This window comes from Molossus molossus, unplaced genomic scaffold (assembly GCF_014108415.1).
Source record: "Molossus molossus isolate mMolMol1 unplaced genomic scaffold, mMolMol1.p scaffold_m16_p_18, whole genome shotgun sequence".
In the NCBI taxonomy this organism is placed as follows: Eukaryota; Metazoa; Chordata; class Mammalia; order Chiroptera; family Molossidae; genus Molossus; species Molossus molossus.
This window is the reverse complement of record NW_023425353.1, coordinates 16,276,725-16,298,334: the sequence shown is the minus strand read 5'-3', so window position 1 is coordinate 16,298,334 and position 21,610 is coordinate 16,276,725. Positions and strand designations below refer to the sequence as shown.

Sequence of the window (21,610 nt, the reverse complement as noted above, 5' to 3'; positions counted from 1 at the left end):
TCGAGCCCAAAACCCGGGCATGTGCCCTGACCAGGAATCAAATCAGGACTTCTCAATCCATGGGACGACGCTCAATCCACTGAGCCACACTGGCCAGGCTATTCAACATTGTTTTTAAGAAAAAAAATCTGAAGCATCTAGCTAAAAACATCATAAAACATCCATATATTGTAATTTTATACAATTGTTAAAAATAATGAGGTGTATCAGTGTAAGTACCATAGCAAGATCAGCAAGATAAGTGAAAAATACCCCCCAACAAATTGTGCAACGGTATATATAATATGATCTTCCTTGTTAAATTAAAAAATATGTCAGGGCCCTGGCCAGTTTGACTCAGCAGTTAGAGCATTGGCCTCATAGACCAAAGGGTTGCGGGTTCAATCAAGGGCATGTACCTGGATTGCAGGTTCAATCCCTGGCCCTGGTCAGGGTTGTACAGTAGGCAACCAATTGATGTGTTTCTCTCACATTGATCTTTCTCTCTTTCTCTCTCCCCCTCCCTCCCTTCCACTCTATCGTAAAAAAAAAAAAAAAAAAAAAAAAAAAAAATTAATGGAAAAATATCCTCAGGTGAGGATTTAACAACAACAACAACAACAAATGTCAGGTGTATGGATACACCTTTTTATGGAAACAATCACAAAGAACTATTAGTAGTGGTTACTTTTGATGAGATGGACTTACAGGACAATGTGAGAGGGAGGCTTTCATTTTTTATATTGGACATTTTTCTTCGTTTATATCATTCTTTTTTCACTTTGGACATTCTTATGCTGTTTGAATTCTCTAATTTTACATTTAAGATATTTGCATAAAAATGTAAATAGGGTTCTCTGGTAATAAAACTATGGTCACTTGATTTTATTTCTTTTTATATCTTTATATAAAAAAGGCATTTTAGGTGAGAGTAGGCATAATGGCTCCAGAACAAAACTTCTTGAATTAAAGCACCAACTTGCAGTTTATTACCTATGCAACCTGGGGAAAAGTTATTTCACCTCTCTGTAACTTAGTGTCCTCACCTTTAAAATGAGGAAAAGAGTATCTACATCAGAAGGTTGTTGAGGGATCAAATGAGTTATAATGTGAACACTTAGAATAGTTCTTGCCATGTAGGTAACTGTTAGCTTTTATTTTATATCCTACATTTCTCCTTGTTAAGAAAAATTTTTATGTAGGGAATGGTCACAATGATCATATAATTTCCATTGTTACTACAATGAATTTATTTCAAAAAGAATTCTCTCCTATAACTATGTTCTACTCAATGTGATAGCTATATCCATAGAAAACTGTAAATTAACACAGTATATGCATTCTGATGGCAATTCTCAAATTATGATTACTAGGATCAGTGTCACTTTATAAAAAATTATGTCCAGGTGGCCTATCTGCACTAAATGTGGTAAATAGGAAGTCACTGCCACATTGAGAAAAATGCTGGAATAACTTAATTCTGCAGGGAGTGCAAATAGCACAGAGGAAAAAGTCATCTGGAAATGTTCGCCTGAGGCTAGAACTCTGATGAAGTCAGAAAGACATGCTGAGTCTTTAAGAGGTGCCCTCTAGGTAATGCCAGAGCCAAGATATAGAGGTCAGTTATGAGGAATGAGGTTTAAAGTAAAATCTTTGTCAAAGGGATGAAATAAGCAAAGTCCAAGACATGGTCTTCAAAGTGGGATGCACAGGATGATGTACAGTGTGGAAAGAACATAATAGACCTTTCATACACACACACACACAAACACACACACACACATATATATATATACACATGTATATATATATAGAGAGAGACAGAGAGACAGAAAGAGAGACAAAGAGAGAGACATAAGATAGAAATAGAGATAAACATAGAGATCCAACCTATTGGTTGTATTCCTGGGGAGATCCTAACTCATACATAGCTCTTGATCCAAATCTCTGGATCAACTGTCTACTTTTTCTGGCCCTTTACAGGGTTCTGTTCTGTGGGACAGTATCTGATAAATTGTGGGGCAAAAGGGAGCCTGTGCTCTGGGTCCTACAAAGACCTTCAAGGATCACAGTCACAAAGAAGCAAAAGGTCAGAAATACCCCTGAGATCTGACCATGGCTATATTCTTTTATTCTAAGTTTTTTTTTTTTTTTCTTTATTGATTTTAGAGAGAGAGGAAGGGAGAGGGGGAGAGAGAGAAACATCTATGTGAGAGAACATCGATTAGCCACCTCCTGCATGACCCCCACTGGGGATTTGGCCCACAACCTGGGCATGGGTCCTGACCTAGAATCAAACTGGTAACCTCTTGGTGCATGGGTCAACACTCAACCACTGAGCCATACTGGCCAGGCGATATATTCTTTTGGGTAAATTGATAATAGTGTTCCTAGGCTTGGGTGGAACATGAAGAAAAGAAGTTCTTAAGGCCACTGTTGGATCATATAATAAAACAGTAGTGAAGCAAGTGTTGTAGCAAAGTGACAAGAGGAAAAGATAAACAATAGCTAAAATGAGCAAGAAAGCCTAAGCAAAGTTTAGGAAATCACACTCCCCAAAGGTGACTATTCCCTGAATGGGAGTATGGGGGATGCATTTATCCTATGAATTAGGAGAATAATTCTTCGACAAATCCTTGACATTGCCCAGATTAAAATAGAGAACTTGGTAGATTTATACACACACACACACACACACATATACACACACACACACATGTATATGTATATATATGTGTATATATATATATATATATTTTTTTTATTTTCCTCCTCCTCCTTCCCCACTCAGACCACAAACTGGTAATGTACCATATTCTGAGGGCTTTTTAAATGTCTGACATTCCATAAATGCTTTATTTCATTTGATCCTCAGACCTCACAACAACCCTATGTATGAGGAACTATAATATATGATATTTCCATTCCATACAAGAGAAAGGCAGGGTGCTTGAACGAGAGTGAATCCATTTTACTCCAGATGTTATCACTGGAGCATCCAGGTGTGAGTAAAGTATTCTGTGGGTAAAACAGTTGTGGTAATGAGAAAGGGGAAATTACTAGCAGAGGTCTTGCAGGGGGAAGTTCTTAGAAATGGTGGTCAAAGATCAAGACATCTGAAGTAGGGGGTGCTTCACAGTTGTGTTTTTTGTCAATTTAATCAGAAAGCATGACACTCAGATATGTTGAAATTATTAAGACAAGTAGTTTTATTAAGGGTTTTGAAATATTCTAACCAGTGGTTAACCATACAAGCTAATCCAGTAGTGTTTTAAAGCTGTTTTCGCATATCATTGTAACCCTAAGACGTGATTTTTAAATCTCTAATCATTGCCTGGCTGGTGTGGCTCAGTGGTTGAGTGTTGACCCACGTACTAAGAGGTTGCCACTTCAATTCCCGGTCAGGGCACATGCCCAGGTTGTGGGCCAAATCCCCAGTGTGGGTCATGCAGGAGGCGACCAATCAATGTTCTCTCTCACTGATGTTTCTCTCCCTTCCTCTCTCTAAAATCAATAAAAAAAATTTTTTTAATCTCTAATCACTCATAAAACATGCTAGATAAAACAAACATGGAAAAAGGAATTGTAAATAAAAAATTCTGTCTCACAACTATAGTAGAAGCAATTAAAAATTCATCACAAAAGATAATTAAACATAATTAAAATAACAAACTTAAAATTTTAATTACTGAAATCTTCTGCACAAGCTATATTTATCCTAAGGAGCAAAGAAAAAGTTTCAAGATAAGAACATTTCTGTGCTGGGACAGGCACTCCCTAAAAAAGTATTTACCTCCATCACTTCTTGTTTTTCATCTGCTGCAAAAATGTTAGGTACTTCTCCGGTATTGAGCATACTGTCGATATCCTCTAGAAAAGCTTCCTCTTTAATCTGCGTGTCCGTGATTAGAAAGACTGTCTTCTGGCCTCTCATGCCCACATTCTTTAATAGACCCTTAAAGTAAAAGTGTACTTATAAGCAGAATATGGTAGACATCTGTTGTTTTTGTTTTCTCTTCCTTTCTCCTTCTTTTGATAACAACTTCTTAATTTTAGAGTAGTACCTTCTCCCCGCTTCTGGTGGGCTGTCAATCAGGGCCTCCATTTTGCCCATCCTCTAGGTAGGAGACCCCCAAATGGTTAGAGTTTCCCAGACCCTGAGACATAGTCACTGATTCAGAGGAGGGCATATGATTAAGTGGGCCCAATCACAGTCTTATTTCAGGCACTAAGAGGGCCATAAAAACAGAAAGAATTTCTGTCATGCTGCGATGGAAAAGACAAAGGTCAGTAATTTAGAACTACTAGAGGCCAACTGTGTCACCAAATGGAATGAGTCTGCTAGAGAAATGAGCCAAATGGAAGGGAGCAAGAGATAGAAAAAGTAATTGCTAAAGACGTAATTTGAGCCAGTAAATTCAGCCATGTCAAAAGCCTATCTACCCTCTGGACTCTTAAGTCATGTAAGATAATAACTCTGTCTTTTGCTTAAGCTAATTTGAGCTTTTTATTTTGTTTTTCAATTGCAACCAAAGATTCCCAACTAATATAAAGATATGAACTCAGTGGTATGCTGGAGCTGACTTATTTGGGGTGGTAGAACTGAAATTTTCAAATGCTACAAATGAGAGGGTCTCCTCAACATCCTGGAGAGTTGGTTGTTAAACATTTGCCAGCATACCACTGAGTATATTTCAAGCAAAAATAGTATCACTACTTCTGTAAATGATTTTTAAAATAAACTTTTACTTTTAAATAATATATTAAATATGTTTTAAATAAATTATATCATTTAAATAACTGTTATACAAAACTATGCCCTTTGCCCGGCCAGTGTGGCTCAGTAAATTGAGCACTGTCCTATAAACTGAGAGGTCCCTGTTTGATTCCCAGTCAGGGCACATGCCTGGGTTTCAGGCTTGATCCCCAGTAGGGGGCGTGCAGGAGGCAGCTGATCCATGTTTCTCACATCAATGTTTCTATCTCACTCTCCCTTCCTCTTTCTCTAATAACAAAACAAAACAACTATTTCTTTTCTTTTCTTTTCTTTTTTATTAAAGCCATCTACCAGTATGCAGGCTGTTAGATTTTAGAAATAGTTTTCTATCATCAAAACTAGACAAGCCATCTTTTTAAAAAGTACTGAATTGCCCTGCCTGGTTTTGCTCAGTGGTTAGAGCGTCGGCTCGAGGACCAATGAGTCTCAGGGTTGATTCTGGTTAAGGGCACATACCTTAGTTGTGGTTCAGTCACTGGCCCTGGTCAGGGTCCTGCGGGAGGTAACCAATTAAAGTATCTCTCTCACATCAATGTTTCTCTTTCTCTTTCTCCCCCTCACATTCTATCTGAAGAAAAATGGAAAAATATCCTTGGGTGAGGATTTAAAATAAATAAATACAATTAAAAAGTATTGTATCTAATCATGTGAATTTTATAGTGTTACTTTTTATAATAATTATATTAAAATAATAGAAAAATATAAATAAACAGATTTAATTTATTGCCATAAGCCTCACTATATTTAAAAGTCATATTTAAATATACAATGTGTGAAACTATTTCCAAATAGAAAAATATAAAAAATTTCAAAATACTAATTATATGCCAGGAGTATTACAAAGAGTCTTACAATACATAGTATAATTTAATCATAATAACCTATGAACTAGGTGGTATTATCCAAATTTTACAAATGAAGAAACCAGAGAGTGCAATTAGGGAGATGACAGACTAGGAAACTACAGGCCCCTTTCTCCTCTGGAATACCAAATTAGCAATCTGTAGAACAAAATACCTGTGTGAGAACTCTAGAAACTAATTAAGAGGCTACAGCACCCCTAGGAGTACATATAAAAGAGAAGAGACAATGCAAGGAGGGTAAGGGAATGCATTGCATTTTTCTCACCCAGCACAGAGTAACAAAATCAGGAGAATACCATCAATTCCTGGCTCCTCACGCAGGACTGAAGGAATAGACTAGAATTTGCATCTAGTATTCTGGCTTTGCCTGGGGTCTGCCTGAGGCACTTATTTCTGTCTTGCCTGACTCTTAACACTGACAGAAACAGGACCTAGTTTGAAAAAGAGCTTGGAGAGACACTGAAAACAGAGATGAGCACCCCAGTGCAATGGAGCAGCAGACTCTGAAGTTCCACCAACAGGTGGCAGGGAGAGAAAGAGATTAAGGGCAGGGGAATATAATAGAAAACAAAACTGAAAGCTCATGAGAAGAAAAAGGAAATTAAAATAGCCAAAAGCGACTTCCAGTCAAGATGGTGGCGTAGGTAAACGCGGTATCCCGTCCTCCCACAACCACATCAAAGTTACAACTAAACTACAGAACAACCATCATTCAAAACCGCCTGAAATCAAGCTGAATGAAGTCCTACAACTACGGAATTAAAGCAGCAGCCACATCCAGACTGGTAGGAGGGACGGAGGCAGACGGGCTGGTCCCACACCCAAGCGTGGTGGATAAAAATCAGGAGGATCCCGCGGCTGGGAAGGTCCTCCCTGAGGACTGAGGGGTCCCTGTCCCACACCAGGTGCCCCGTTCAGGGTTCCAGTGCCAGGAAGAGAAGTCCCCATAACTTCTGGCTGGAAAAACCAGCAGAAACTGAGGCTCAGGGAGGCTGAAGCGGCTGGAGCCCCAGGCAGCTCCTTAAAGGGCCGGCGCACGGACTTATCCGACTCTCTCCCTCTAAGCTCGGAGGGGAGGCAGCTCGAGGGGCACCAGAGACATACAGGGAAGAACTGAGCGGTTTGGCACTGGAGCGAGCGCTGGAGAGGGGGCTTCCTCGGGGACAAACGTGCTGTCAGAGGCCTTTGTTCCTTTGGTGAGCCCTTCCCGGGGGCGGCAGACAGAAGCCATATCTGGGACTCCAGCAACCTGGCTCACACTGGTAGCCCCGCCCTGCTGACTCCCTGAGGCCCCGCCCCGCCCCACACAACTTTCAAGCTGTTGCCACTTGCTTAACCATAGGATTGGCCGGTCTTGGATCCTGCTTCAGGTTTTTTCTAAATTCTTTCAAACGAGCAGCACTGGGTCTCAGCGAGCCCCATACCTCTCATTAAGTAATACACAGAAACAAACACAGGGAGGCAGCCAAAATGAGGATACAAAGAAACAGGTCCCAAATGAAAGAACAGAACAAAACCCCAATAAAAGAACTAAGCGAAAGGGAGATAAGCAACCTAACAGATACTGAGTTCAAAATACTGCTTATAAGGATGCTCAATGAACTTAGTGAGAACCTCAGTGAACTAATGGCTAAGAGACATATGAAGAAATGTTCATCATCACTAATCATCAGAGAGATGCAAATCAAAACAACAATGAGGTATCACCTCACACCTGTCAGAATGGCCGCCATCAACAAATCATCAAACAACAAGTGTTGGCGAGGGTGTGGAGAAAAGGGGACTCTAGTACACTGTTGGTGGGAATGCAGACTGGTGCAGCCACTATGGAAAACAATATGGTGTCACCTCAAAAAATTAAAAATTGATCTCCCATTTGACCCAGTGATCCCACTTCTAGGAATATACCCTACGAAGCATAAAACACCAATCAGAAAGAATATATGTACCCCCATCTTTGTAGCAGCACTATTTACAATCGCTAAGATCTGGAAACAGCCCAAGTGCCCATCAGTAGACGAATGGATAAAAAAGCTGTGGTACATATACACAATGGAGTACTACGCAGCGGTAAGAAAGAAAGATCTCTTATCCTTTGAGACTACATGGAGGGACCTGGAAAGTATCATCCTAAGTGAAACAAGCCAAACAGAGAAAGACAAATTTCATATGATCTCACTGATTTCTGGAATATAATGAACATAACAGTTTGAGGACAATCCCCTAAGGAGTGGGGAGGTGAGAGAGGGATGAACAACAGAATTTATATGCATGTATGCATGAACAGTGGACATGGACAACAATCGGGGGAAGGGGCGGGGAGGGAAGGGGGAGGGGGGAATCAGTGGGGGAAAAAAGGAGAATCATTTGTAACAAAAATTAATCAATAAAAAAAATAAAAATAAAAAATAAAAAAAATAGCCAAAAGCACCTGTATATACTGGAATAAAGCCACACGCACAACCCCAAAGAAGATCAATGGAAAAAAGTATACTCAAGTGAGGATTAAGAAAAGCAAAAACAGAAAAGGTCATTTCATCAGGAAGATATAATAATTATAAATATCTATTCACCAAATAGCAGAGCTCCTAAATATATGAAACAAACATTGACAAAACTGAAGGAAGAAAAGCAACACAATCTTAGGAGACATCAACACCCAAACTTTCAATAAAAGAACAACCAGACAGAAGATCAATAAGAAAATGAAGGATTTGAATAACACTATAAACCAATTAGACTGGACAGATTGTACAAAACACTGCACCCAACAACAGCAGAATACACATTCTTTGTAAGTGTATGTAGAACATTCTCTAGGATAGATTATATGTTAGGCCACAGTGAAGTCTTAACAAATTTAAGAACATTTAAATTATACCAAGCATCTTTTCTGATCATAATGGAATAAAACTAGAAATAAATCGAAGGAAAACTAAAAAATTCACAAATATATGGTAATTTAACAACAAACTCTTAACTAACCAATGGGTCAAAGAAGAAATCACAAATAAAATTAGAAATTTCTTGAAACAGATGAAAATAAAAGCCCAATATAGCAACAGATAAAGCAGTGCAAAGAGGAAAGTTTATAGTTGTAAATAATATCATTAAAAGAGATCTCAAATGCTATCTTTTCTTTATGTTAAGTTTTAAGATGTAGAAATTTAGTATGTGAGGGTCAATAAAAATGAAATAAAGTCCAGCAATAAATATATCCCTTCCGTTTTTCACTTTGAGTTGTCTTTCTTCTGGGGCCCATAGAGTTGTATACACATGAGTATGCACTCCACTATTCTGTTGGTTATTGGGATAGGAAGATAGCTAGCTCCAAAGAAGCTAAGCTCAACTTCAGTTTTCTCATCAGTAAACTACAGAGACAACCATACCTGCTTCACTGAATTGTTATACCTATAGAATGAAATCATGTATGTAAAGCACTTAGTACAGTGCTCAGTACACACAGTAACTACTCTATAAATAACATTATCATTATCACCAATATATTCAGCACATAGCTATACAGGTTGGCTCTCTCTTCACAGGTAAAAGAATGCACTGATATTATTTTAGACACTGTATTTTTTCATAATTTTACCTTCAGATCATCTCTCCACTCATTTATACCATAGCTCTTAGAAATTTCTGGTTGGAAAATCTGCATTTTTGCCATGGATGTAGCCAGACGAGTTAAAGATTGACGACCACTTCCTCCAAGTCCAACAAGCAAAGCATTTCCACCAGACTGCTTTAGAATTCGACATATTCGTGATAGATGTTCTAATACATACCTAAAAAATATCAATATTGTATTACTTTAAAGTATAAATGTAAATATATACTTATACATTACTATTGTTTTACTTTCCTAGAAGGATAGCCTTGCTGTCTAATATCAATTTTAGAGAAGTAATCATCAAAAATGTGTGATTTTTCAAAAGCAGTTACAGTTGGATCATTTGATGCAAAGGAAAATTACTTCAAGTACAAATTCAGGAAATGTAATACACAAATTATAGAAATAAAATGAAATTGTAACCACTTATACTTGAAGTACATTGTTACTTTTACTTAAAACATTTCTTTAATTGTTGAATAAAAGGATTTCTTTGTGAGAAATAAGATATCAGTTATTCACAAAATAACAAATTCAGGAAAGATAGTCTCACTAGTAATTAGGGAAATTAAAGTTAGAGCCACTCTCCTTAGACTGGCAAAATTTACCAAATCTGGCAATCCTAAGTATTGGCAAGGGCAGGAAATATAAGCTCTTAAAAACAAAAATCATTTTGCCCTGGCCAGTTTGGCTCAGCGGTTAGAGCGTCGGCCTGCGGTCCGGAGAGACCCGGGTACGGTTCCCGCTGAGGGCACGAACTTCGGTTGCAGTTTGTCCCCGGCCCTGGTTGGTCGTGCGGGTGGCGGCCACTGGATGTGTCCCTTCACTTCGATGTTTCTCTCTCTCTCTCCCTCCCACTCTATCTGTACGAAAGATGGAAAGATATCCTCGGGTGAGGATAAAAAAAAAACAAAAACAAAAAACAAAAAACAAAAAAAACCAAAAATCATTTTTGAAGGCACTTTGGCAAAGCTTAGTAAAGTAGAAGATGCTTACATACCATGACATCATAATTTCACTTCTAGGAATATAACCTAGAGAAATTCATACACAGGTACCCAAGGAGACATGAACATTCAAACCTTTTTTATAATTGCAAAAACTAGAAGACACCTAAAAGTCTATCCTAGAAGAATGACTACATATTGTTACATTTATACAGTGGAATGAAATGTAGTAGTAAAAAATCATTTTTTATGTGCGAATGTCGCAAACAATATGGAATAAACCAACTTGCAGAAGAGTACAAACAGTATGATATCATTTATATGAGTTTTAAACATGCAAAATAAGATAGTGCATATATCATGTTTAGGAACATACATGTAGTAAAAGTCCAAAGACACAAAAGTTTTCTTTTACGTCTACAGGGTTCAATGGGGAAGCAGTGAGGGAAGGTTGGCTACACAAGGGATTTCAAATAAATTGCTAATATTTTATGTCCTAAGCTCAGTTATGGGTACAAGGTTATTCACCATAGTTTTTCTTATAACTTTTTATACATTTAAAATATTACACCATAAATTTTTATAAATAGTAATTTCAACCATTAATACCAAATGTAGGTACCTGAAAATTACAAGATTCATTCTTGTTTTGTGAGTTTGATTATATTCATCTAAGCATTGGTCCACAATGTCATTAAAATGATGAATATTTGGAATTTCAATATAAACTCTTTCATCTCCTTCAAGGTCAGGATTCATGTAGTCACCAAACATAAGATTTCTTAAGTCCTTTTCAGTTACCTATAGAACAAAAATAAAAAAATTATAAAACAAAAATTTTTTCTAAAATAAGTTTAAGAAAATATTATGGAAAATTTTGTTTTGTCCATGTTATAGGATGATTATCAATCAGATAATTCTTTTAAACATTAGGATAGTAAATAATATCATTGTAAATTTAATACCTAAAATTATATCCTTAGGAAATTTTTTAAAATGAGCTTTTGCCCAGCCGGTGTGCTTCAGTGGATTGAGTGTTGTCCCATGGACTGAGAGGTCCTGGTTTGATTCTCAATAAGGGCACATGCCCGGGTTTCGGGCTCGATCCCTAGGAGGGGGTGTGCACGAGGCAGCTGATTAATGTCTCTCTCTCACATTGATGTTTCTATTTCTCCTTTAAAAAAAATCAATAAAAATGTATTTAAAAATAAATTAATTAATTAAAAAATAAAAAAAGAGCTTTTTTTTGTATTTAAAAAAATGTTTCCCCTACCCCCAAGAGACTGGAGAAATCATTCTGTGTGACTCCCATTTATTGTAGTTAATAAGGGATGGTCACCATGTTAAACACTTTACATCTATTATATCATTTAATCCCTATCATGTAAACTTTTATTCTTTAAATAACTTTTATGTTACATTAATACTTTCTCTAAAGACAAACTTTCTCAAAATAAATATCTATCTATGAGGAAAGTTTAAAGAATATGATAATTAAGAAGCAGCATTTTTTTTTCTTTATTGATTTTAGAGAGGGGGACGGAGAGAGAGATAGAAACATCGATTGGCTGCCTCCTACATGCCTGGAACTGGGGATTAGGCCCACAGCGTGGGCATGTGCCCTAACTAGGAATCAAACCAGCGACCTCTTGGTACACTGGTCGAAGCTCAACCAGTGAGCCACACTGGTTGGGCAAGAAGCAATGTTTTTTAAAGATAAGTTAACGATAACAATTCATGCTATTATACTATTTTTTTTGTTTGTTTTTTTCAGAGAGAGAGAAAAGGAGAAGGAGAGAGAGAGAGAGAGAGAAACATAGATGTGACAGCAAAATATCGATCGGCTGCCTCTTGCATGCCTTTTACCAGGGATTGATCAAGCCCAAAACCTGACCAGAAATCAAACTGGAGACCTTTCCGTGCATGGGAGGATGCTCAACCAAATAAGTCACATGGGCCAGGGTACTATTGTACTGTTTTAACTTAATGTTTTTTTTATTTTTTTTATTTTTTATTTTTTTAATCCTCACCAGAGGATATTTTTCCATTTTTTGTACAGATAGAGGGGGAGGGAGAGAGAGAGAGAGAAACATCGACGTGAAGGGACACATCGAGTGGCTGCCACCCGCACGACCAACCAGGGCCGGGGACAAACTGCAACCGAAGTACGTGCCCTTAGCAGGATCCGAACCCAGGTCTCTCCGGACCGCAGGCCGACGCTCTAACCGCTGAGCCAAACTGGCCAGGGCTAACTTAATGTTTTTAATCACTAAATATACTCACGGGTGCGTTCTCTTTCCTCAAATGTGAAAAGACACTATCAAATGATTCTTTAAATTGATCCTTTATAACAACTTTGATTAAATTGAACAGCCAGTATCGATCCTCATCATTAATGAGGCGATCATAAAACACTCGAAGAACTTCATGCACAAATAGCCGGACCATGGTGTGCTTGCTCTCCACAGCCTCTCTTTCCATGAGTAAGCAGCCCTGGATGACACGTGAAAAATCCCTCAAGTTGAAAGTATAATGAGATTTTGTAGGAGTGGGCAAAAGATTTTCCATGGATTGTTTATATATCTGAATATGAAAAAAGCAACAAAGCAAAAATAAAATGCTTATAATTAGCAAAGCCAGATAATAAATTATATGTTATATAAAATATTTTACTTATCCTATCAGACTATATGGCCTGGAAAATTGCATAATACTTAAGCCTAGCATGACAGACATCTTCTTATATTTTATTTTATTTTTTTGGTTTACAGTACTCAATCAGGCATTATAAATTTGAGGGAACTTAATATTACCTAATTCCATTCAAGCCCAAGAAGCAACAATGCTTTTATTTCCCAGTTAGTATGCCTGTGCCATTTAAAAGTGAATGCCCTGGGATTAAGTAGTTAACAAAAACTTTAGTAGAAAATGAAATCAGGTAACTCATTCTGAAGCATTCCAAATGAAGAAAAGAATGAAACAATTTCCTTTTGACTACCACTGACTTCAAAACAAACCAATGTGTTCTCTTCCTTCTCTTCTTTTTCTTATTTTCTCTCTCGCCCTTCTTCCATCTTAACTGGCTATATGCTGAATTCACCAAATAAAGTTTAATATTTTCTTTAAGGAAGATAAATTAAATCTTTTATAATGTAGCCTGAAAAAAAAATGAAATTATTTTTTGTTTATATGTGTTCTATGATTAACCTCCCTTTCCTAACCTCTATATTTGGTAGGTCAATGGGGAAAGGGATCCTTTCTGTATCCCGTTCTGCCTGAACAACTTTCCCCTCTTTCAGGAAATGCCTGAAATATAAATATCATATTTTATAAACAGAAGCACTTTTCTGTATCAGAATAAGTATAGTAATTACAATGTACTATTTCTTTGCCCATAGTTTCTCTATTTTAACAGCACAAATTTTCTACTGGAACAAGATGAGAAGACCTTTAGAAAGATACAATACTCTTGGAAACTGATGGAATGATTCTGGTGGGGGGAGGGGGTGCTTTTTGCTTCTGGTTGCAATGATCCCAAAGTGAACCCCACTTCATCAAGGCTCCTCAAAGCTCAGTTCAATGAGATTATCACCGATTTACCTTGGATACATTTTTTTTTCCTTTTACCATTAACAATAAGGCTGGCACTGGCCTCTAAGCAGAGGCAGATTAACACGCTGAATAAATTAAGAGCTGTTCTTTGGTCATATGGGCAATCTTGTTTTCAATTCCCACCCTTGTGTTTCCTTATAATTTTTTTCACGGTTAATCCTAAATTAATGATCTGTCTAAAAATATAGTCATAAGCTACTTAAGTTTATTTTATTTTAATATGTTTTATTGATTTTTTTTTTTTTTAATCCTCACCCAAAGACATTTTTCTATATTTTGTTCAGATAGACTGGGAAGGAGAGAGAGAGAAAGAAACATCGACGTGAAAGGGACACACCGAGTGGTTGCCACCCGCACAACCCAACCAGGGCCGGGGACAAACTGCAACCGAGGTACATGCCCTTAGCAGGAACTGAACCCGGGTCTCTCAGGACCGCAGGCCAACGCTCTAACCGCTGAGCCAAACCGGCCAGGGCTGTTTTATTGATTTTTTTAGAGAGCTAAGGAGAGAGAGGGAAAGAGAGATAGAAACATCTATTGGCTGCCTCCTGTATGCCCCCCACCAGAGATTGAGTCCGCAACCCTGGCATGTGCCCTGGCTGAAAATCAAACCAGTAACTTCTTGGTGCATGGGTCGATGCTCAACCATTGAGCCACACTAGCTGGACAAGTTCATTTTATTTTTTAAAACAAGCATGAAGAAATTGATGGAAGAGAGAGAAAAGAAAATTTATAAATACCAGAGTGGGAACTAGACAATTAGGGAAAATCTACATTGTAACACATACCATTCTGAATGATTTCCTTATAACAACCTTGTGAAATAGGTATTATCTCTCTCTCATTTTAGTGATTTAAAAAATAAGTTTCTGGAAGGTCAAATTACTTGCTTAATTCCATATAACTAGGAAATAGCATTTAAGGTTCAAACCTAATTAGTTTCCCTAATCTCAAAGCCTATCTTTCTGTTCTCAAGCCTTCTTCACAGCTTCCCTGACACTGAAGACCAAAGTAGATGTCTAAGGGAAAATATGTTTAAAAAAGAAGGCCCAAATGAAGTATATACACTGAAACATTCTGTATTGCATTTTTGCTCACCTCCATAGTCCCACTGACAATTTGGTTTCCAGTTGAAAAGTACTCTGGAGGAAATTCACGAGTCCTAAGGTAGAATGCTACAATCGATGAGAAGATTCGGACCATTGTTTCATCACTAAAAGTATTAATAGTGCAGATGTTGAAATGTCGAATAAAACGGGGAGTGACTGGATTTCTTCCACCGCCTGGAGGGCCCATGGCTGCAATTAATTGTATGTCAACCAATGTAATTTTACTTGTGTCCTTAAGGTCATACCTTCAAAGCACATAAAAATTTAAAATGATCAGTTATAAAGCCAATGAAATGAAATAAAATGTAGACCTACCTCCTTAGATTCTAATCTGATTTTAGCTTCTCTAAAAGGAAGAACTTTAGTTAATGTTTGGATTGGGGGGACTCTTTTTAGGTAGCCTCTATTTCTCCTTTCAGTGACACTGATTCTGCTGCCCAGACACTAGGTATTTAGAATGTTCCTCCCTCTTGCCCTTCCCTTTCTCTTCTCCTATTCTTCTTTCTAATTTGGCACTTTGCTTGTCCTCTTCTTACTCCAAATCCAGAGCATGGATGAGAGATCAATCTTGTTTGTAGCCAGTCACAGGTAGGGTGACCAAATGTCCCATTTTGCCTAGGACAGTTCTGGTTTATGCTTGCCCTAGAGTAATTACTAGCAATCCCCTTTTACTCTCAGAAATGTCCCAATTTGAACAGTAAATCATAGTCACACTACCTACAGCAAAGTCCTGATTTCTTTTTCTCATCTCAAATCTTATCTTCAGAGAACATAAGAACATCTAAATAGTGACTATACACTTTTGTTATATAAAAAGAGACTCATTTGGGAGTAACAAATTTCTAAAGAAGTTTTACTCAGAAAGGGGTATCTAAATGGCTCAATTTATTTGGAACCACTCAGGTGAAAATGTTCTTATTTCCAAATAGACCATTAAGTCCTTTAATATTGAAGTTCTTACAAAAAAAATGGTGGAGGATGGTAGGAGAAATCTATATAGTCAGTCCTTAGTCTAAGAGCACACTAGAAAGTATGAAAATATTTTGGTTTTGGCAGCAACCATAATAGCTGTCATTAGGGAACTGGATAAGTAAACTATGGTAAGATCCATACAACTAAATAGTGTTAAAAATCAATAAAATGAATGAGACAAATAGCATGGATAGGTGTTCAAGATAAATATTTAAGTGCAAATAAGTTGCAAAAAATGTGTAATATGAGTCTATTTTTTAAAAATAAAAATTTATAAAGAAAAAACCTGGTGGAATAAGGAATATACCATGACCAGTGATTATTTCCTGAAGGCAGGATTCCAAGGGCCTGCAGTAATAACTAAAATGTTTTTCCTTGCCCTGTCCAGTTTTGCTCAGTGGTTAGTGTCAGCCTGCAGATGGAACAGTTTCCAGCCCTGGTCAGAGTGGTGCGGGAGGCAACCAATTGATGTGTCTCTCTCACATCAATGTATCTTTCTCTCTCCCTCCCTTCCACTCTATCTGAAAAAAGCAATGGAAAAATATCCTCAAGTGAGGATTTAAAAAAATGTATTTCCAAAATAGGACTTAGCTTCAAAATTATTCTACTCTTGCCTTGAGATAAGAATAATGGTATATTGGGGTGGAGGGAACACAGTTATCTATGAAAATGCTGTTAAAATCAAGTCATCTCAAAGATATGGTAGTCTCAAACAGTCACAGAAAATGTAGAGAATTTAAAATGGTGGAAACAATGGGTGCTGATTATAATTACTTAGGTTGGAGATTACCCATAAATTCTCAGCCCTGGAAAAATGGTACTCTGAAAGATATAAATCTATAAATTATTTTCAATAATTGAAAATAATAGCTGAAAAGGAAAGAATTTACAACACTGTAGAATATATACATTTCCAATACTGGATTATTAATCCATTATCTAACTCATACTTTCAGGAGAAAATATGGTATAAAAAAGGTATAGAAAAGTCTTCCAAAATGTTCTGTACAGGAAAATCTGAGCAACCACTTTCTTTCATAAATAACTTGAAAAAAATGTATTATTTTGCCCTGAGAAACTAAAATAGAAAAAGATTAAAAAATGACTTCAGCATGGTTAAGACTTCAATGAAATAGTTACCAATTTCCACAGTCAAAAAATTGTCGTAGTAATTCAATAGGAGGTTGAGCTCCATATTTCTCCAATGCAGGCATATTCATGTCATCTATAAAAATTATACACTTCTTCCCCATTGGTGGTCCAAAAACTCCTTTGCGTCTTTTATCCAGTCTAGCCATAATAATGTTCTAAAATATAAAGAAGTAAGTATAGTAGCCATACTTAACAACAGAAAAAATAAGAAATTTAAGTTCAATTATGTAAGGAAATAATGTCAAGCAGCACCATGTGTGTTTATTTATATTTATTAACTTTTCAAGTGATATAAAACTTCATATTCAACATCAAAGGGCATTTGCTGAAACCCTAGAGTACCAAGAATTGCTACACACGTACATATTTATATATTTATATTGCACACACATGCACATATACACACAAAATATTTTCCTCATTAAATACCCCAACATAGCTATTAACTTTAACTTACTCAATATCTAAAAGCACTAATCTAAATTTGCAAGAACTTGAGATTAAGGGAATTATACAGGTTTAAAACAATGGAAATGAGTCCTACAGGTCAAGAAAGATTGGAGAGACTTAAATTTAGGAATGGATGATAAAAATGGCGATTAGAGCCCTGGCTGGTTTGGCTCAGCAGTTAGAGCTTGGGCCCAGCAAACCAAAGGGTCACAGGTTCAATTCCCAGTCAAGGGCAAATACCTGGTTTGCAGGTTGATTCCTGGCCCCAGTCTGGGTCATGCGGGAGGCAACCAATCAATGAGTCTCTCTCACATGGATGTTTCTCTCTCTCCCTCCCTCCTTCCTTTCCACTCTATCTGAAAATCAATGAAAAAATATCCTTGGGTGAGGATTAACACCCTCCGTCCCCCCCCCCCCCGCCCAGCGCCAAATAGGTGATTAGAAAAGGCCTCATTCAATAATTTCACATTGGTACTTTTGCAGGTAAAGAGTGGGGTGCACAGTTACATGATTCTTGTCACAAAAGGGCTAAAATAGTCCATGTTTTGAAAGGTTTTTCATAGACAGTGCTTCAATAAGCAGCAAATGCTCCCAAGGATCATTTAGGAGAGTCTAGAAAGTTCTCTCTCCTCTCTCTTTCCCTTCTTCTCTGCCCCCTCCCCTCTCTTACTCCCTTCTCCAGTTGAAAAATCAATTGTTGCTCCTTCTTGGCTTAAAAAAGATGACAAATCTCAAAAATCCAGTGTTAATGCAAATATGTTCTCTCAAATGTTTGTCCTCGCCCTGGCCAGTTTGGCTCAGCGGTTAGAGCATCGGCCTGTGGTCCAGAGAGACCTGGGTTTGGTTCCTGCTAAGGGCATGTACCTTGGTTGCAGTTTGTCCCCGGCTCTGGTTGGGTTGTGCAGGTGGCAGCCACTCGATGTGTCCCTTTCATGTCCATGTTTCTCTCTCTCTCTCTCTTCCTCTCTCTCCCTCCCACTCTATCCGAACAAAAAATGGAAAAATGTCCTCAGGTGAGGATTAAAAAAAACAAAACAAAAACAAATGTTTGTCCTCAAAACCTGACTTTTAAAACTTACTTGTAATGCCAAAAATAAAAGTTGTGAAGTTTTATTTAAATTCATCGAAGATTTGCACAGCTGCTCATTTAATATACAATGTTAAACACTAATCAAATAAGGCAAAATTTTAAATAATTATCTACTCCTGTTTCTGGTTTTAAACTAACCTGAACCTGGTTGGCACTGGTCCGTGCAGAAAAATTAACATAAAAGGGAAAGTACTTGTCCTTTTCCAAGTGATTCATTAGCTTATCCTTCACATACACTGATTTTCCTGTACCAGTTGGACCCACAAAAAGCAGTGGCCTTTAGGAAAACAATAAACATGTCATTCAAAAGGGGGAAAAGTTAGAATACATTTCTACTAGGGAAGTTAAAGTTATTGAAAGTATAAATAATAATTCATCTTCATCTAAAAACTCACATTTTAATCTATCACTGTTATATCATGGAAGACTGGTAAAGTAACAATTAGCACACATTTTTGCTTGCTATTACAGAGACTTAAATAGTAACAAACTATTATTTGAACAGATGTAACATTGCTATATGCAAAAACACTCGCAGAACAAGTAATAACATGCTTAACTTTTTAGAAATTAAAGGCAAAGTTCGTTTCCTCAGAAAAGTGATGTATTTGTATATTTTAGTTAGAAGTACAGGCAAAAGGGTGCCATGTGGAATAGACTAATGATATGATGACAATAAGATAGATTGAGGCTGTTTCACAGTCATCTCAATAGCATAAAGTTTGTGTGAGAAATAAATGACAGTGAATTCTAAATCTAACGGTTATATGTACCTGTTAAGCATTTTAGAATCAAGTCAGAGTTTCTAACTAAAAATACTTGTCTAAAAGCAAACTCTAAGGAATTCTCCATTCAGTGGGACCTCAAGCAGGGCCTCTCTTACTTGAGTGATCATAAGTAATTTGAAAAAGAAAAAAATTCTATGAGTTTATGTTCACAGAATTCTAAGGAATCCAAATTTGAGAAATACTAAATTAAAAATTAAATACTGTCACTTTGCATGATAACTTGGCACTATACAGCATATAAAGAAAAAACACAAAGGCCTGTCTGATGTGGCTCAGTGGTTGAGCATCGACCCATGCACCAAGAGGTCGCTGGTTTGATTCCCAGGACACATGCCCAGGTTGTGGGCCAAATCCTCAGTGGGGGGTATGCAGGAGGTGGCCAATCGATGTTCTCTCTCTTGATATTTCTATCTCTCTCTCCCTCTCTCTTTAAAATCAATAAAAGAAAAAAAAATAAAGGGACAAACACAAAGGCTGGCACTAAAACTAAGCAACAGCATTCAGTTAGAAGGGTTCATCTAAGTACACCAAATTACGCTAATATTAATTTTTAAAATTATCATTGAAGTATAAACATAAACTTAGAGTTCTTTTAGAACTATAGTAATTCCTGAGTATTCATCTATGTGTTGCAATCTGAGTAACACACACATTATAAAAGCTATGTATTAAAATACTTTTAATAAATAAAATACTGTTCTTAACTTGGGGTCCATGAACCAACTAAAGAAATTCTTAAACAGTCACATTCAGAGAATCTGTGAACTGGGCTAACAAAAAGGTTATATCTTTACTTTCACTATCTTTAATTAAAATGGAGCAATTGTATTAATAGTACCTGTGTGTTTGTCACCAACAGAAATACTAAATATTACACTAAATACTATAATTGTCAGTGATAACTCAAAAATATCACTTATGCTATGATTTCTTCAAAATTACAACAGTTGTTAGACTCGCTGCTAGATCTTATTATTTAATGTGTTCATAAAGAAGCACATGTGTTACTACTATAGCCCAAATTTGTTCAATATTTTAATAAATGTATTTCAATATGTGATTTCCTTTGTAATCCTATGTTTACATTACTCACTTAAGAGCATTATTCTGACAAATGGTTCATAGCACACAAGAACTCCCATACTAAAATTCCTCAGAATTGGCAAGCGCCTTCCTTGCCTAAGAAAGTTTTAAATATAGCCACTAAATGCAAAAATGCAGCCCTGGCCAGGTAGCTTAGTTGGTTAGAGCATGGTCCTGACATGCCAAGGTTGTGGGTTTGATCCCTGGTCAGGGCACATACAAGAATCAACCAATGGTCCAGCTGGTGTGGTTTAGTGGTTGAGCATTGACCCATGCACCAAGAGGTCACTGCTTCAATTCTCGACCAGTGCAAATGCCCAGGTTGTGGGCCTGATCTCCAGTGGAGGGGGCATGCAGGAGGCGGCCAATAGGAAACCTGGATTCTAGATTTGCCACTAGTAACAGATATCACTATGGATATGTCAATAGTCCCCCAGAGCCTCAGCTACCTGAAAAATGAATGACCTCAAAATTTATTTCAAATATCCTATAATCCTATTAGAATGACACTGTTATGTTTAAAGTGTATGTTATAAGAATTTCTTACTTTGCATAGGTAATACTCAAATTCATTAGAAATGTATATCTAATTGTGTCCATTGTAGGGACTATGATATCTTGAATTTTGACACGTTTATCTCCGAAATTAGTACTTTTAATTAATTCATTCCAATGGAGCCAGCGACCTCGGTTTTTCAACTACAAGAGAAGATAAGTTTCAAAATATTATAACTATGCATTTGCCGTCTGAAAGGTTCTTTTAATACAGTTATCAAATTTGCTTTAAAAAACTTTACAGTCTTTCTGCTTTTTAGTATGAGATAATAAATTCATTCAAAATAGTGTATATTACATTTTAAAGTCATGAAGCAGCTTAATAAGCATTCCATGAATCCACCACCTAATTTAAGAAACACATTTTCTTTAGATTAATTTTCCTTTCCAATGGTAATCTGAAGAATGTGATGAAATATAGTTATCACAAATTCAGAATATCTAGAATTTCAGATATTTTGCATCCATGTCCTCTTAACACTCCAATCTTTCCAAAATGCTGTCAAGATATTCTTTGGCATATATCAAGTATTTATTTGAAAAGCACTCTGATGTAGATCAAGTTATAATTTACTGAAGTTTGACTTCATGTTTTAATATTTTAAGGTAAAGGAGCA

At 36.8% G+C, this 21,610-nt stretch overlaps 1 protein-coding gene across 1 annotated transcript in view; it reads right to left on the bottom strand.

Moving 5' to 3' along the window:
* The window catches only part of DNAH12 (dynein axonemal heavy chain 12), a 276,436-nt gene that overhangs the window by 98,586 nt on the left and 156,240 nt on the right, over nt 1-21,610 (bottom strand). The window contains exons 39-46 of the mRNA XM_036266455.1: nt 20,986-21,137; nt 18,706-18,844; nt 17,016-17,182; nt 14,893-15,148; nt 12,466-12,765; nt 10,805-10,983; nt 9,218-9,410; nt 3,773-3,934 (exon numbers count right to left, since the gene is read on the bottom strand). Of these exons, the coding sequence (XP_036122348.1) occupies nt 3,773-3,934; nt 9,218-9,410; nt 10,805-10,983; nt 12,466-12,765; nt 14,893-15,148; nt 17,016-17,182; nt 18,706-18,844; nt 20,986-21,137 (1,548 nt within the window). The remainder of the gene's footprint in view (nt 1-3,772; nt 3,935-9,217; nt 9,411-10,804; nt 10,984-12,465; nt 12,766-14,892; nt 15,149-17,015; nt 17,183-18,705; nt 18,845-20,985; nt 21,138-21,610) is intronic.